The sequence below is a fragment of the Lithobates pipiens genome, unplaced genomic scaffold (assembly GCF_037356315.1).
Source record: "Lithobates pipiens isolate NorthernLeopardFrog02 unplaced genomic scaffold, aLitPip1_a1.2 Scaffold_16, whole genome shotgun sequence".
Lineage (NCBI taxonomy): Eukaryota > Metazoa > Chordata > Amphibia > Anura > Ranidae > Lithobates > Lithobates pipiens.
In genome coordinates this window covers 410967026-410980339 of record NW_027507748.1, presented here as the reverse complement: position 1 = coordinate 410980339, position 13314 = coordinate 410967026, and the positions used below count along the sequence as shown (strand labels likewise).

The window sequence follows — 13314 nt, the reverse complement described above, 5'->3', positions numbered from 1 at the left end:
ACTCTGTGCAATAGTTTTGAACAGATCAGCGCCACTTGCTATGGGGATATTCATGCAGGCTTGATCCCGAGATACAGAGCGTGGCTCAGCCTGCCCCCTGCCCTCTCCTCACAGGCTGTGATTAACAGCAGCAAATGCCAATAGCTCCCAATACTGCCTCCAGGGCCAGTGAGGTGAAAGAGAGCCACTGTTCACAGGCACAGCACTGGATGGAGATTAGGCTCAGATAAGGGGGCTGGAGTGTTACACACAGGTTTTAATTTATCTTAGAGAACACATTAGGGTAAAAAAAAAACTTTTGCCTTCAGAACCACTTTAAGAGGAGCAAAAAAAAAAAAATAAATACATTTCATCTTTAATAAATTTTAAATAACATTGCTTACTTCACGATATGGTCAGCATAGGAGACCTTCAGTGTTTCATGCTCTTCGGCCACTGCTTGCAGCTTCTTGCTGTGCTGGAACAACTGCTCAATGTCGCTCTTGGCTCGTTCTGACTCCAGCTGCTGAGACTTTAAAAGCAAACTCCGCTCCTCATTCTTCCTCTCTGCCTCTTTCAGCATAGTAGCAAGCTTTCTTGCCTGCCATATTGAAATAAACGTAAGATTACTTTTTTTTCATAAACAGGATTCACAAAGCTCTACCCAAAATGGGAAGCTCTGTGTATTTGCTTCCTCCCCCCTCTGCTGCCACATTTGGCGGGGGGGGGTACTAGCTCCCACTTCCGGGTAATTGCGTAATCGTTGTGCAGAGATCTACAAAACGTATGGCCCCTCCTCCTCCTGCTGCCTTCTGGAAGAGACACAGGTCCCAGAAGACAGCGGGACGATTCAGAAAGCGCAGCGCAACTTGCGCATGCACAGTAACAGTAGGAAACAGGTAGTGAAGCTGCAAGGCTTACCTTTCTGTTTTCCTTAGTGAAGATCTTGGCGCCTGTACCCGGAGCCTATGGATGGATTGGCTTGGGATGCGGCTTCCCTGGACAGGTAAGTGTCCTTATATTATAAGTCAGCAGCTATAGTATTTGTAACTGTTGACTTAATTTTTTTCCCCAGGCTAGAACTCCTCTTTAAGGTTACTTTGAAGGCAGCAAAAATGACCACAGCTGTTCATGGTAAATAAAATGAACACAATTTAAAAACCATTTTAACTACCTTAAGAATAATGAGGTACCCCATGTGTTTTGTATTGCATTTTTATAACGCCAACGTGTGTTAGGATGCGTGTCAATTCAACACAGTGCAAAATGCATTGCAATGTAAACTGTAATGACATGCATTCGCATTAATTTCTAATGAAAAGCATATCAGGAAGAACAGGACAGCTGTGTAAATAAGCTTTTGTAATTTACCTTTATAAAAGGTTTATTTCGGTAGTCTTTTTTTTTAAATGTGGATACATTTGTTTTAATTTGCTCGATTTTTTTTTAAGTTTTAAAAAAGTCCTCATCCAACACAACTTTACATAACAATTTGCCCAGCCCCATCTACTTAAAATATAACTGACAAAGCCTTGATGAAGAAATAAAAAACATAATTTACACTCTGAATGATATTGTGGATGTTTATGAGCAAAAAATGGGGATGTCATTCAGAGGATGCAAATAATTGTTGGTACCTGGGGACTAATGGATAGACAGGAGTTTATTCTATTTAACAGTTTTAAAATTGACCCATTTAATTTTTCTTAATAAAAGGTCAAAGACAGGACAGGGAGACTCAGTCCATTACCATCTCAATTCACCTAGGAACAACAAATCCCTTATAGCAAAGCTATTTGGCACAGTTATCACTACAACGGTGATTGTTGCAAATTATGTCATATCACGGTCTCTTAAAGCACAATGCAACAACATTCTGTTTGTATTGTACTGCGATACAGGGAGCCTTTTAATCGAGACCTCTCTAGCAGAACTTATAGCCCAGGAACTGCCAATTTCGTAGTAATCAACAGCTGGCAGTTCCAGCATTAACCTTCATCAGGGTCTGGTGTAATTTTATGACAATGCTGGGGAAAAAAAGGCGTGCTCCTGCTAGTACACTCTGTGAAGGAACATCTGCTTTATGGAGAAAGTTAAAATATTCATATGATAGGTCTAGTAGAATGCCATCATGCCTGAGCACTGCTGCAAGTGAAAGCTATATAAATATAATATGCAACATGTTCTGACACAACTAGCGCAAGGGAGTACTGCTACATATAATGCTTTCATATAATAATTCCTGGGAAAGATTAAGGGCAAATTCAAACTGGGAACTCTTATCAACTTTAGGTCATAAACTCAGCTGTCAAGTCCATCTGAGCTGACAGACAACGCTGTACAGTTTTCCTCTCACCTCTGCTTCAGCTTGTGCTCTTTGACACTGGTACTGTGCAATCAGTCTGTCTGCTTGTGCAAGGGCTAGTGCTTTGGCTTCCAGCAAGTCTTGCAACCTGCTTTCCTTAGACTGCACAAAGAACACAGCATTATATTACAATTGCTACATATTTTTCTGAAAAAACAAGAATTTAAAGTGCAATACTTACTGCTAATGCAGAAATCTTTTGTTCATAAACATCCATGATATCAGAAATCCTCAAATCATTCCCCTGTTCCTTCATCTAGAAAAAAATAAAAAAGAAGTTAGTAGCTTGCATCAATAATAAGAGATGAACTTGTAGAATCAAGATTGAAGCAAATTCAGTTAGTGTTGTCACACAATTCTAGATTCTCCTGGACAGATGCTTGGTGTCACCTATGGGCCGGACAGTAAGGTATAGCCCCCCCTTTTCTAGAGGGATTGTTCTCCGTTTAAAGGTTATCCCATATTTATAGACATTTTTGATCTAATTTCAGAGCATCTGTACTCCTGATGATTGGCAAGAGCCATGAAACGTGCGTCGAGTATATATCCAACTGATGCCCAGATTATTTCGACTTATTATAAGCAATGGCTAATGTTTATTGGTTTTATGAATGGATGAGTATATCTACACATCTGCATTGCTACTGATGTTGTATTGTACCTTGCAAAATGACTGTATATCTAAACAAATGTATTCAAAGAAATGTACTATAATTAACTGTGTCCTATATGAGTTCGACACTTTTTGTGATATGGTTTTATACCCAACAAATAAATATATATTTTTTACTTAGCAACACGCCTCATTTAAAGTCCCATTTGCCCTTTTTTGAATGTTGAACACATATCCGGGATGGAGGCTTGCTTGCTGCTACTAATAGGTTGTGTCAGGTCGCACCATTTTTTATCGCTAAATGGGGTAGAAGATACCCAATTCCCTTATGACCTGCCATACCCCAACTTTAATAGTTAATTACCCATCCATTTCTATATTCCTCTCAATAGGCCACTGGCTGGATCTAAAAACTTCCTTTTGAATTAATATTATATATACTCGTATGGTCTTGTATTGCTGATATATGGATCTATGTAATATAATGTATGGGATGTAATTCGATTAGTGCACTTCTGTCGGCCATGGGTGAACCTGTCTGCGGTTGGAGAGTTGGGGGCTGTTAGGATGTTCCTTTGACCCCGGGGCTGCGATGCATGGCAGTCTCGCCCCCCTCCCCCCATTGTCTCTCTTAGTGACTGGGGTTGGGGGCCTGCCTCCTGTGCATCGGTGTCATGATTGTTTGCTCTGCTCGGGTGGGATTACACACCTGAGCTTGGAGCTCTTTTCCTTCTTTCTCCACCAATTGGAGCTTCATGACGCTGGTGGGGACCCGCCCTTTGCTGGGGATTTAGGCTGTCTGTGGTAACCAGCTGACCATTTTACCTTGATTCAGCCACACAAGCAGGATTCCATGCATATCTGCAGCCATAGACTTATACACCAGGTAACTGAGACTATTGCATTTAAAATGATTGCATTCATTGCACACCATTTATTTAATTTACCTACAAGTATGGATCTGTTCCATCAATAGTAAAATAATTTCAATAGGCTTTATCTCTATTTCTGCAGAATAGCATGCCCTGGTAAGCACACATTCTACACCATCATGGTCACCTGGGTTTTACACAGCTGCTATCCTCGTTTTGGGTGCGATTCCTCACCTCAGCCCCGGGGGAGATCGATATCCCTGTCCTCTGTATCTCCTGGACAGATGCTTGGTGTCACCTATGGGCCGGACAGTAAGGTATAGCCCCCCCTTTTCTAGAGGGATTGTTCTCCGTTTAAAGGTTATCCCATATTTATAGACATTTTTGATCTAATTTCAGAGCATCTGTACTCCTGATGATTGGCAAGAGCCATGAAACGTGCGTCGAGTATATATCCAACTGATGCCCAGATTATTTCGACTTATTATAAGCAATGGCTAATGTTTATTGGTTTTATGAATGGATGAGTATATCTACACATCTGCATTGCTACTGATGTTGTATTGTACCTTGCAAAATGACTGTATATCTAAACAAATGTATTCAAAGAAATGTACTATAATTAACTGTGTCCTATATGAGTTCGACACTTTGTGATATGGTTTTATACCCAACAAATAAATATATATTTTTTACTCAGCAACACGCATCATTTAAAGTCCCATTTGCCCTTTTTTGAATCTAGATTCAGGTAGTTTTTGGGTCAGCCAGAAATGGACCTGCTCACAATTATTATTATTCAGGATTTATATAGCGCCAGCAATTTACGCAGCGCTTTACAATATAAAAGGGAGACAATACAGTTACAATACAATTAAATACAAGAGGATTAAGAGGGCCCTGCTCAGAAGAGCTTACAATCTAAAAGGGTGGGGCAGGTGGTACAGAAGGTTATAACAATTCACACACATCACATGATCACACACATCACATGATTTACAGAACAACATGGGTATTGTAAAGACAGACAGCAGCAGCAGTAGTAGTAGTTTTCCTTTATATTCCCTCCCTCTGAGGATCCTTTCATGTGGGTGTCCTCAGATTTTTCAAGTAAAATCTCATGAATATGGATTTTGGTTACATCTGTTTGCACATCTATCTTCAGGTCAGTTTACACATTAGTGCAGTTTACATTTTTTTTTTTTTTTTTTTTACTTTGTTGTCGTGGAAACTACTATTATAGGTGAAAAGAGTAAACCAGAAGAATTTTTCTTAAAAACAGACATAAATGGAATGGACTGCATCCATTTACATCTGTACAGATCCATCTAAAGTGAAAAGGGCACAACCTTGTTCTGTATAAAAAAAAAAAACTGGCCTGAACAGACACGGAGGTAAAATTGATTGTTTACATCCAGCTGCTCACAGACATACATTGTAATTCAGTCTGGATCTAGCTAAAAAAAACCTGACAGACTGAACGCCTGTGTGAAAGGGCCATGACAGAAAACTCCAGAATTCTGGCAGACAGGCAAGGGGAAGAAGGATGCATCACTTATCAGGGCTAGCACAAGGGGAGTGCAGAAGGGGAAGGCACCCTGGGGGGCACCATTTACTGGAGGAAAGGAGGCGCTGGAGAAGTGTTCTGCACATACCATGCGCACTAAATAGTCTGAAATATGTGCCGAGAGTGCTCCTGCACCTGGCACAAGCCTAAGACCAGCCCCGCCCTTCTCTTTCCTGTTAGGCAGCGTAATCTCCACCCGACAGGAGCTTCCTTGTCCCGGTTGCCATGACGTCACTGAGAGGCCGGCCAGAAAGCAGGATCGGATCAACCTGCGAGTGAGATCTGAGGAGGAACCAAGCAGTTCATCACCCAAGTAAACAGATTGCTATCTGCAGATGACACAATTAACTTTGAATGGGGGGAGCAGCATCTGAGGGGAGTCTTCTTAATTAGCAATGTTATTTGTAATATGCAGCAAGAAAGGGGGTTATATGTACTGTCACTGATGCATTAGTGACCAGTGGCAGTTAATTAACCCCCTTTTGTGCTGCATTGGTGGCACCAGTGTGATGGGAATCGCTTGGATTACAACGGTTCCATTGCACTGAAAGGAGCGCGAGGGGGGAGTTTTCCCCATCTTCACCCTGGGCACCGCATGACCTTGTCCCAGCACTGACTGCTATTACTCATTCATCTGTGTGTATATCCAATGTAAAATCGTTAATAGCTGTTACAAGGCATATTGTCTGTAAGGCATACATATTTATAATTTACCTCCATTCCCGTTTGCAGCTTCTGGATGAGATCCTGGATATTAGCGGAAGATATGTCAACACTGTCCAAATTTGACATCTGTGAGGATCTACAGTTGTTTGTAACGGCTTGCATTCCAAATTTCTTTGTTGGATGCTCAGCTTCTTGCTGTATGTAGGCATTGTTGGCTGCAATGCTTTCCCCAAGTCTAAAATTGGCAGACCATATTATCAATCTTGATATTGTTAATCACACAGACTGTACAACTTTAAGCAGTTCAATCACAAGCAACCACAATACAGTACATTTCTAAGTTTTCTTGTGGATTCTCAAACATATAGAATTCATATGTTCATGTATACTAAAAAGGCATGACAGTGCACCAGGGGATAGTTTTTTGAATTTCTGAAGTGAGAGCTATCCATCACATGGGTGAGATGTGTGCGGAAGTTGTTCAGGAAAACTTACCAGAAACAGGTGCCAGATGCCAGTGTTGCAAAAACTGATCCTTGCAATTGCTTTGGGGTTTTGGTGCCATTTACTGCCCTCTGGACTGTACAAAAGGTTTCCGCCTTAGAGGCGGGACTTTTTAGGCACAGACTGAGACACAGTGTTTAGTTAAAATATTCATAAAAACATATGATTGGATTGTCTGTACAAATCACTTTAGAATGCATATATTTCCTGGAAAATTCCAAGTATACATGCACAAATTATGTAAACATACAATAAAGTTATTCGTGTTTCCTACGCGTTAGAGTACCATACACTGCTTCAGGGATAATCAGATATGCAATTTGTATTATACGTAGTAATCTAAAATATAAAATATATATATATTTTCAATAACATACATTAAATCAGCATTGTTGTCCACCCAATGGCAACAGATATATCATGACAAAGGCATAATATGTGTTACTCATATACTTACATGTCCAGCAATACCTCAGAGTCCAAAAATAGGGTGATAAAGATGGCTGGATTGGCTAGAAAATGGAAGGTATAAACAGCAAAGGTGGTTAAAAGAAAAGCTCCCTGGTTGATGTGGGGAGTGAGCGCAGTGGGCTCAAACCAAATATTTTTGTTTATAGTACCTACATTTTATGCATGTATACCCTCACACAAAGAGGTTAGAATGGGGATCTACGTTGATACTGTCTAGAAATAAATAAAAGGCCATAAACAAACTATATACCTCAAGGAAGTGTTCTGTACATTTGGATGAGGACAGACTGTGTAGACCTTGAGGGTTCTTCAGTGGTTCATTCCCTGGTACAATGTGGCGTAGGGCTGATGGGTGCGCAAGCACTGATCATCTGTATAAAGAGAGTGGTCAGTAACTTAGTGATCCAAAACAAACCCTTAACGACCCACATAAAAGGACACATCCAAAGACGTCGCAATCTATAAACAACAAGGAGAGTAAGGAAAGATACAGGTAGTATCTACTTCTCCAAACAAGGTTAGAACAGCTACAAGAATTGAAAAAAAATATATAAAATATTTACTCGAGCCGATTGGAACCACAGATATGCTGCTTGCTCAGAAGCCACAACACTAAATGCACACTTGATAAAGCTCCCTATACATAGAGGGAGCTAGCCAGAATGACACCATCCTCCTGACAGGTGTAGGTGATAATAATCACCCTACACATCCAACCATTGCTGGAAACACGGTACCCGAGTGCACAGCGCCACCCCCTACCCACATCCAAGATGGCAATAAGGGAGTTGTGACCTCATGCGTCACGTTCCCACCGGCAAGCATGCGCAGCCACCCGGGGAGCTCCAAAGTAAGGGGCAGGAGATGAAGAGATGAAACACAGCATCTTCTTGACGGGAGGCCGCGCCTGCGCACAAACAGGCAGCCAGTCTGCTGACCTCAATGCTGTGGAGGATGGGGCATAGATAAAAAAAAAAAAAAAAAAAAAAAAAGGGGGAAAAGTCATTGGCCCAAGAAAAAAAAAAAAAAAAAAAAGAAGAAGGAGGGCCGATGTCATAAGCCCACCCAAAACATAGGGGACCGCAAGGGAATCCCGAATGGGCAAGAGGGTAGATCGGTGAAGGACTCACTTGATCAAAACCCCAGAGCCAGAACGGCCCCTCCGTACTGGGATCGCACACAGGTTGAACACACCCGCCCACTCAGGGTCCCACAACCAGGAAGAAATGATGAAAAAGATAAAAAAAAAAAAAAGGGGAAAGGAAAAATAAGAAGGAAAGAAAGGGAGGAGAATGAATGAAGTGTTGGTGATTTTATACTCCGAAGTATATCGACATGCATAAATAAATGTACATGTAGCAACAGCTATAGGTACAGTGGTGTGAAAAAGTGTTTGCCCCCTTCCTCATTTCCTGTTGCTTTGCATGTTTGTCACACTTAAGTGTTTCGGAACATCAAACCAATTTAAACAATAGTCAAGGACAACACAAGTAAACACAAAATGCAATTTGTAAATGAAGGTGTTTATTATTAAAGGTGAAAAAAAATCCAAATCATCATGGCTCTGTGTGAAAAAGTGATTGCCCCCTAAACCTAATAACTGGCTGGGCCACCCTTAGCAGCAACAACTGCAACCAAGCGTTTGCGATAACGTGCAATGAGGCTTTTACAGCGTCCTGGAGGAATTTTGGCCCACTCATCTTCGCAGAATTGTCCTAATTCAGTTACATTAGAGGGTTTTCGAGCATGAACGGCCTTTTTAAGGTCATACCACAACATCTCAATAGGATTCAGATCAGGACGTTGGCTAGGCCACTCCAAAGTCTTCATTTTGTTTTTCTTCAGCCATTCGGTGGTGGACTTGCTGGTGTGTTTAGGATCATTGTCCTGCTGCAGAACCCAAGTTCGTTTCAGCTTGAGTACATGAACAGATGGTCGGACATTCTCCTTCAGGATCTCTTGGTAGACAGCAGAATTCATAGTTCCTTTTATCACGGCAAGTCTTCCAGGTCCTGAAGCAGCAAAACAGCCCCAGACCATCACACTACCACCACCATATTTTACGGTTGGTATAATGTTCTTTTTATGAAATGCAGTGTTCCTTCTACGCCAGATATACTTGGACACACACCTTCCAAAGAGTTCCACTTTTGTCTCATCGGTCCACAGAATGTTGTCCCAAAAGTCTTGGGGATCATCAAGATGTGTTGTGGAGAAATTGAGACGAGCTTTGATGTTCTTTTTGCTCAGCAGTGGTTTTCTCCTTGGAACTCTGCCATGCAGGCCATTTTTGCCCAGTCTTTTCCTGATGGTGGAGGCATGAACGCTGACCTTAACTGAGGCAAGTGAGGCCTGCAGTTCCTTGGACGTTGTTGTGGGGTCTTTTGTGACCTCTTGGATGAGTCGTCGCTGCGCTCTTGGGGTAATTTTGGGCGGCCGGCCACTCCTGGGAAGGTTCACCACTGTTCCATGTCTTCGCCATTTGTGGATAATGGCTCTCACTGTGGTTCGCTGGATTCCCAAAGCTTTGGAAATGGCTTTATAACCCTTTCCAGACGGATAGATCTCAATTACTTTCTTTCTCAATTGTTCCTGAATTTCTTTGGCTCTCGGCATGATGTGTAGCTTTTAAGGATCTTCTGGTGGACCTTACTGTGTCAAGCAGCTCCTATTTAAGTGATTCCTTGATTGTGAACAGGTGTGGCAATAATCAGGCCTGGGTGGGGCTAGAGAAATTGAACTCAGGTGTGGACAACCACAGTTATAGTATGTTTTAACAAGGGGGGCAATCACTTTTTCACACAGGGCCATGATGGTTTGGATTTTTTTTCACCTTTAATAATAAACACCTTCATTTACAAATTGCATTTTGTGTTTACTTGTGTTGTCCTTGACTATTGTTTAAAATTGGTTTGATGTTCCGAAACACTTAAGTGTGACAAACATGCAAAGGAACAGGAAATGAGGAAGGGGGCAAATATCAACAAATACCCCGATCCCAATAAATGTATTTACATATATTTGTATATTATACATAAAGATGGTGTAGCATTCACAAACAGAGAGCAGACAGAGAAAGTAGCTTTTTATCCTATAGAGGTCCCCCCCCCCCCAAGGTCAGAACACAAAAGGGTCTAGCTATTTTTTTATCCCTCCAGATACAAACCCTTCAAGAAAGGGTTTGTAATTCACTGCCTCATTGAGGCCTGGAAAGGTTGTAGCCTTAAGCAAAAAAATCTATTTCAGTTCTTTTTGTAATATAGTTTTGTTTTAGTACCCCCCTCTTGCACTTGGTTGCACTCTATCAAGAACCATGAACTTAATTCTTGAAAAGGTGGCATTGTGCAATGATGTTACGTGTCTTTCCGGGGGGGGGGGGGGGTCTGGGTTGCGTCCCTTCATGCTCCAGATGTGTTTTGACATCCTGGAGCACAGTTCAATTTTCGTTTTCCCCATATAAAATGAACCACAGTCGCAGAGTAACAAATACACCACCCCCTTTGTCTTGCAATTGGCGAAATGCACTGCTTTAAAGATCTTTCCATTAGGTAGCGTATATGTGGGCCCTACCTGTATGAACGGACAAAAGGTGAAACCCCCACATGTGTATGTTCCCCTAGTTTTACACAGGTCGTCCCGGTTCTCACCTATAAATTCGCTTTGAACTTTTCCCCTCCACAGCGTTGAGGTCGGCAGACCATTTGCCTGTCTGTGCGCAGGCACGGCCTCCCGTCAAGGAGATGGTGTGTTTCATCTCCTGCCTCTTACGTTGTGGCTCCCCAGGTGGCAGTGCATGTGTGCTGGTGGGAGTGTGACGTCACTCCTCCCACATTGCCATCTTGGATGTGGGTAGGGGGTGGCGCCGTGCACTCGGGGAACCGTGCTTCCAGCAATGGATGGATTTGTAAGGTGATTATCGCCTACACCTGTCAGGAGGGTGGTGTCAGTCTGGCCAGCTCCCTCTATATATAGGGAGCTTTATCAAGTGTGCATTTAGTGTTGTGGCTTCTGAGGACACAGCATATCTGTGGTTCCAATCGGCTCGGGTAAATATTTTTTCCAATTCTTGTAGCCATTCTAACCTTGTTTGGAGAAGTAGCTACTACCTGTATCTTTCCTTACTCTCCTTGTTATATATAGATTGCGACATCTTTGGATGTGTCCTTTATGTGCGTTAAGGGTTTGTTTTGGATCACTTCAAGTTACTGACCACTCTCTTTATACGGATGATCAGTTCTTGCACACCCATCAGCCCTACACCGCATTGTACCAGGGAACGAACCACTGAAGAACCCTCAAGTTCTACACAGTCTGTCATCATCCAAATGTACACAACACTTCCTTGAGGTATATAGCTTGTTTATGGCCTTTTATTTTTTTTATAGACAGAATCACTGCAGATCCCCATGCTAACCTCTTTGTGTGAGGGTATACAGGCATAAAATTGGACTCTGACATATTGCTGGATAAGTATATGAGTAGCACATATTATGCCTTTGTCATGATCCATCTGTTGCCATTGGGTAGACAACAATGCTGATTTAATGTATGTTGTCATTGAAAATATATATCTTTTATATTTTAGATTACTGCGTATAATACAAATTGCATATCTGATTATCCCCGAAGGAGTGTATGATACTCTAATGCGTAGGAAACATGAATGCATATAACTTAACATATTGTATGTTTACATCATTAGTGCATGTACACTTGGAATTTTCCAGGAAATATATGCATTCTAAAATGATTTGTACAGAAAATACAACCATATGTTTTTAAGAGTATTCTGTCACTTATATTTGATAATTGTTAAATAAAATTACTTTATATACTTTTTTTTTTTTACTAAACGGTGTCTCACAGTCTGTGCCTAAAAAGTCCCACCCCTACAGGGAAATCTTTGTATTGTGTTTAAGCTAGGGATGTTGGCCGTTGCATAGCAGACTTATTTAATTTTTTTTATATCTGCCCTCTGGACTGTGAGTGCACATATCTTTTGATGAAGTAAACAGGCTCAATCTCATGACTAACACCCCTTAGTAATGCAAACCAAAATTAGCAATGAATATTTTTTTAAACAGACAGGAACCCACCAAAAAGCCTAAAGAACCAGGCAAATTATTAACCCCATCCCTCCCTCCTGAGACACCACCCACTGACTGCTTCATCCTGCTTACAAATGAGTGACTAAATAAGACAATTGAAGGAAACTGCTGTTGAAGTTAAAATGTACATGGGATTTATTCTCATTTGTATAATAGATTCTGTTATTTTCAGACCGAATTAAAGTGCAGGGTTCCCAAAAGCAAACAAGCCAGGAAATTAACTCACATAACTGCAGGGAAGTCTGGTAATGGTGCAGCTTCAAAAAGCAGCTGAAGGCCAACTTGAACTCTCTCTCTGTTGTCAGAAGTTAAGGCAAAAGAGAGCGGTGTAATCAACCGCTGATCCTAAATAAAATAAAAGGAATACTTGCAAGTAAATGGTCAGCAGGTGCAGTAAACCAAATTATACATAAATTATGCAAGAATACATGAGAATATAGCATAGGCATACGTGGACAGCTTTAATATTGTTTTTTTCAATAGCTCTTGATTTACAAGTTAGGAATAGTTTTTATGTCATGGAGGTTTATATGTAATCACTGTGTATATATCTACATCTATCTCTAAATCCATCTTTCCATGGCTATTTCGGTTTTCAACATTGTTCAGTGGTTTTAATTAGTCAAGGACCTTGCAATAAGATCAGTACATTGATTGGTGTAAAACAGACTAAGTTGAGCTCACCCAGGGAAGGGAAAAAAGAGGACCCTTGCTTCCAGGAATATCAAATATAATTATAGGCTCATTTAGAATTGAATGATGCTGTATATATTTTATCATCTGTAATACATCTTTAACCACTTCAGCCCCGGAAGATTTTACCCCCTTAATGACCATTTTTTGCGATGCGGCACTGCGTCACTTTAACTGACAGTTGCGCAGTCATGCAATGCTGTACCCAAACAAAATGGACTTCTTTTCCCCCACAAATAGAGCTTTATTTTGGTGGTATTTGATCACCTCTGCGGTTACTTTTTTTTTTTTTATAGCGCAAAAAAGGACAATAATTGTGGAAAAAAACAATATTTTTTACTTTTTGCTATAATAAATATCCCCCAAAAATATAATAAAAAAAAAATCAAAACATTTCTTCCTCAGTTTAGGCTGATATGTATTCTACATATTTTTATAAAAAAAATATTATTAGTAAGGGCGGTGATCTGAGTTTT

At 40.9% G+C, this 13314-nt stretch overlaps 1 protein-coding gene and 1 long non-coding RNA gene across 2 annotated transcripts in view; one reads left to right on the top strand and one right to left on the bottom strand.

The window, feature by feature from the left end:
- Positions 1 to 13314, bottom strand: part of CIP2A (cellular inhibitor of PP2A) — a 98057-nt gene that overhangs the window by 15644 nt on the left and 69099 nt on the right. Inside the window, exons 13-17 of the mRNA XM_077482442.1 lie at positions 12372 to 12490; positions 6111 to 6297; positions 2526 to 2600; positions 2336 to 2446; positions 384 to 580 (exon numbers count right to left, since the gene is read on the bottom strand). Of these exons, the coding sequence (XP_077338568.1) occupies positions 384 to 580; positions 2336 to 2446; positions 2526 to 2600; positions 6111 to 6297; positions 12372 to 12490 (689 nt within the window). The remainder of the gene's footprint in view (positions 1 to 383; positions 581 to 2335; positions 2447 to 2525; positions 2601 to 6110; positions 6298 to 12371; positions 12491 to 13314) is intronic.
- Positions 4023 to 4455, top strand: LOC143984394 (uncharacterized). The gene is made up of 2 exons (XR_013274828.1): positions 4023 to 4146; positions 4229 to 4455. It is a non-coding gene; the product is annotated as an uncharacterized LOC143984394 (long non-coding RNA).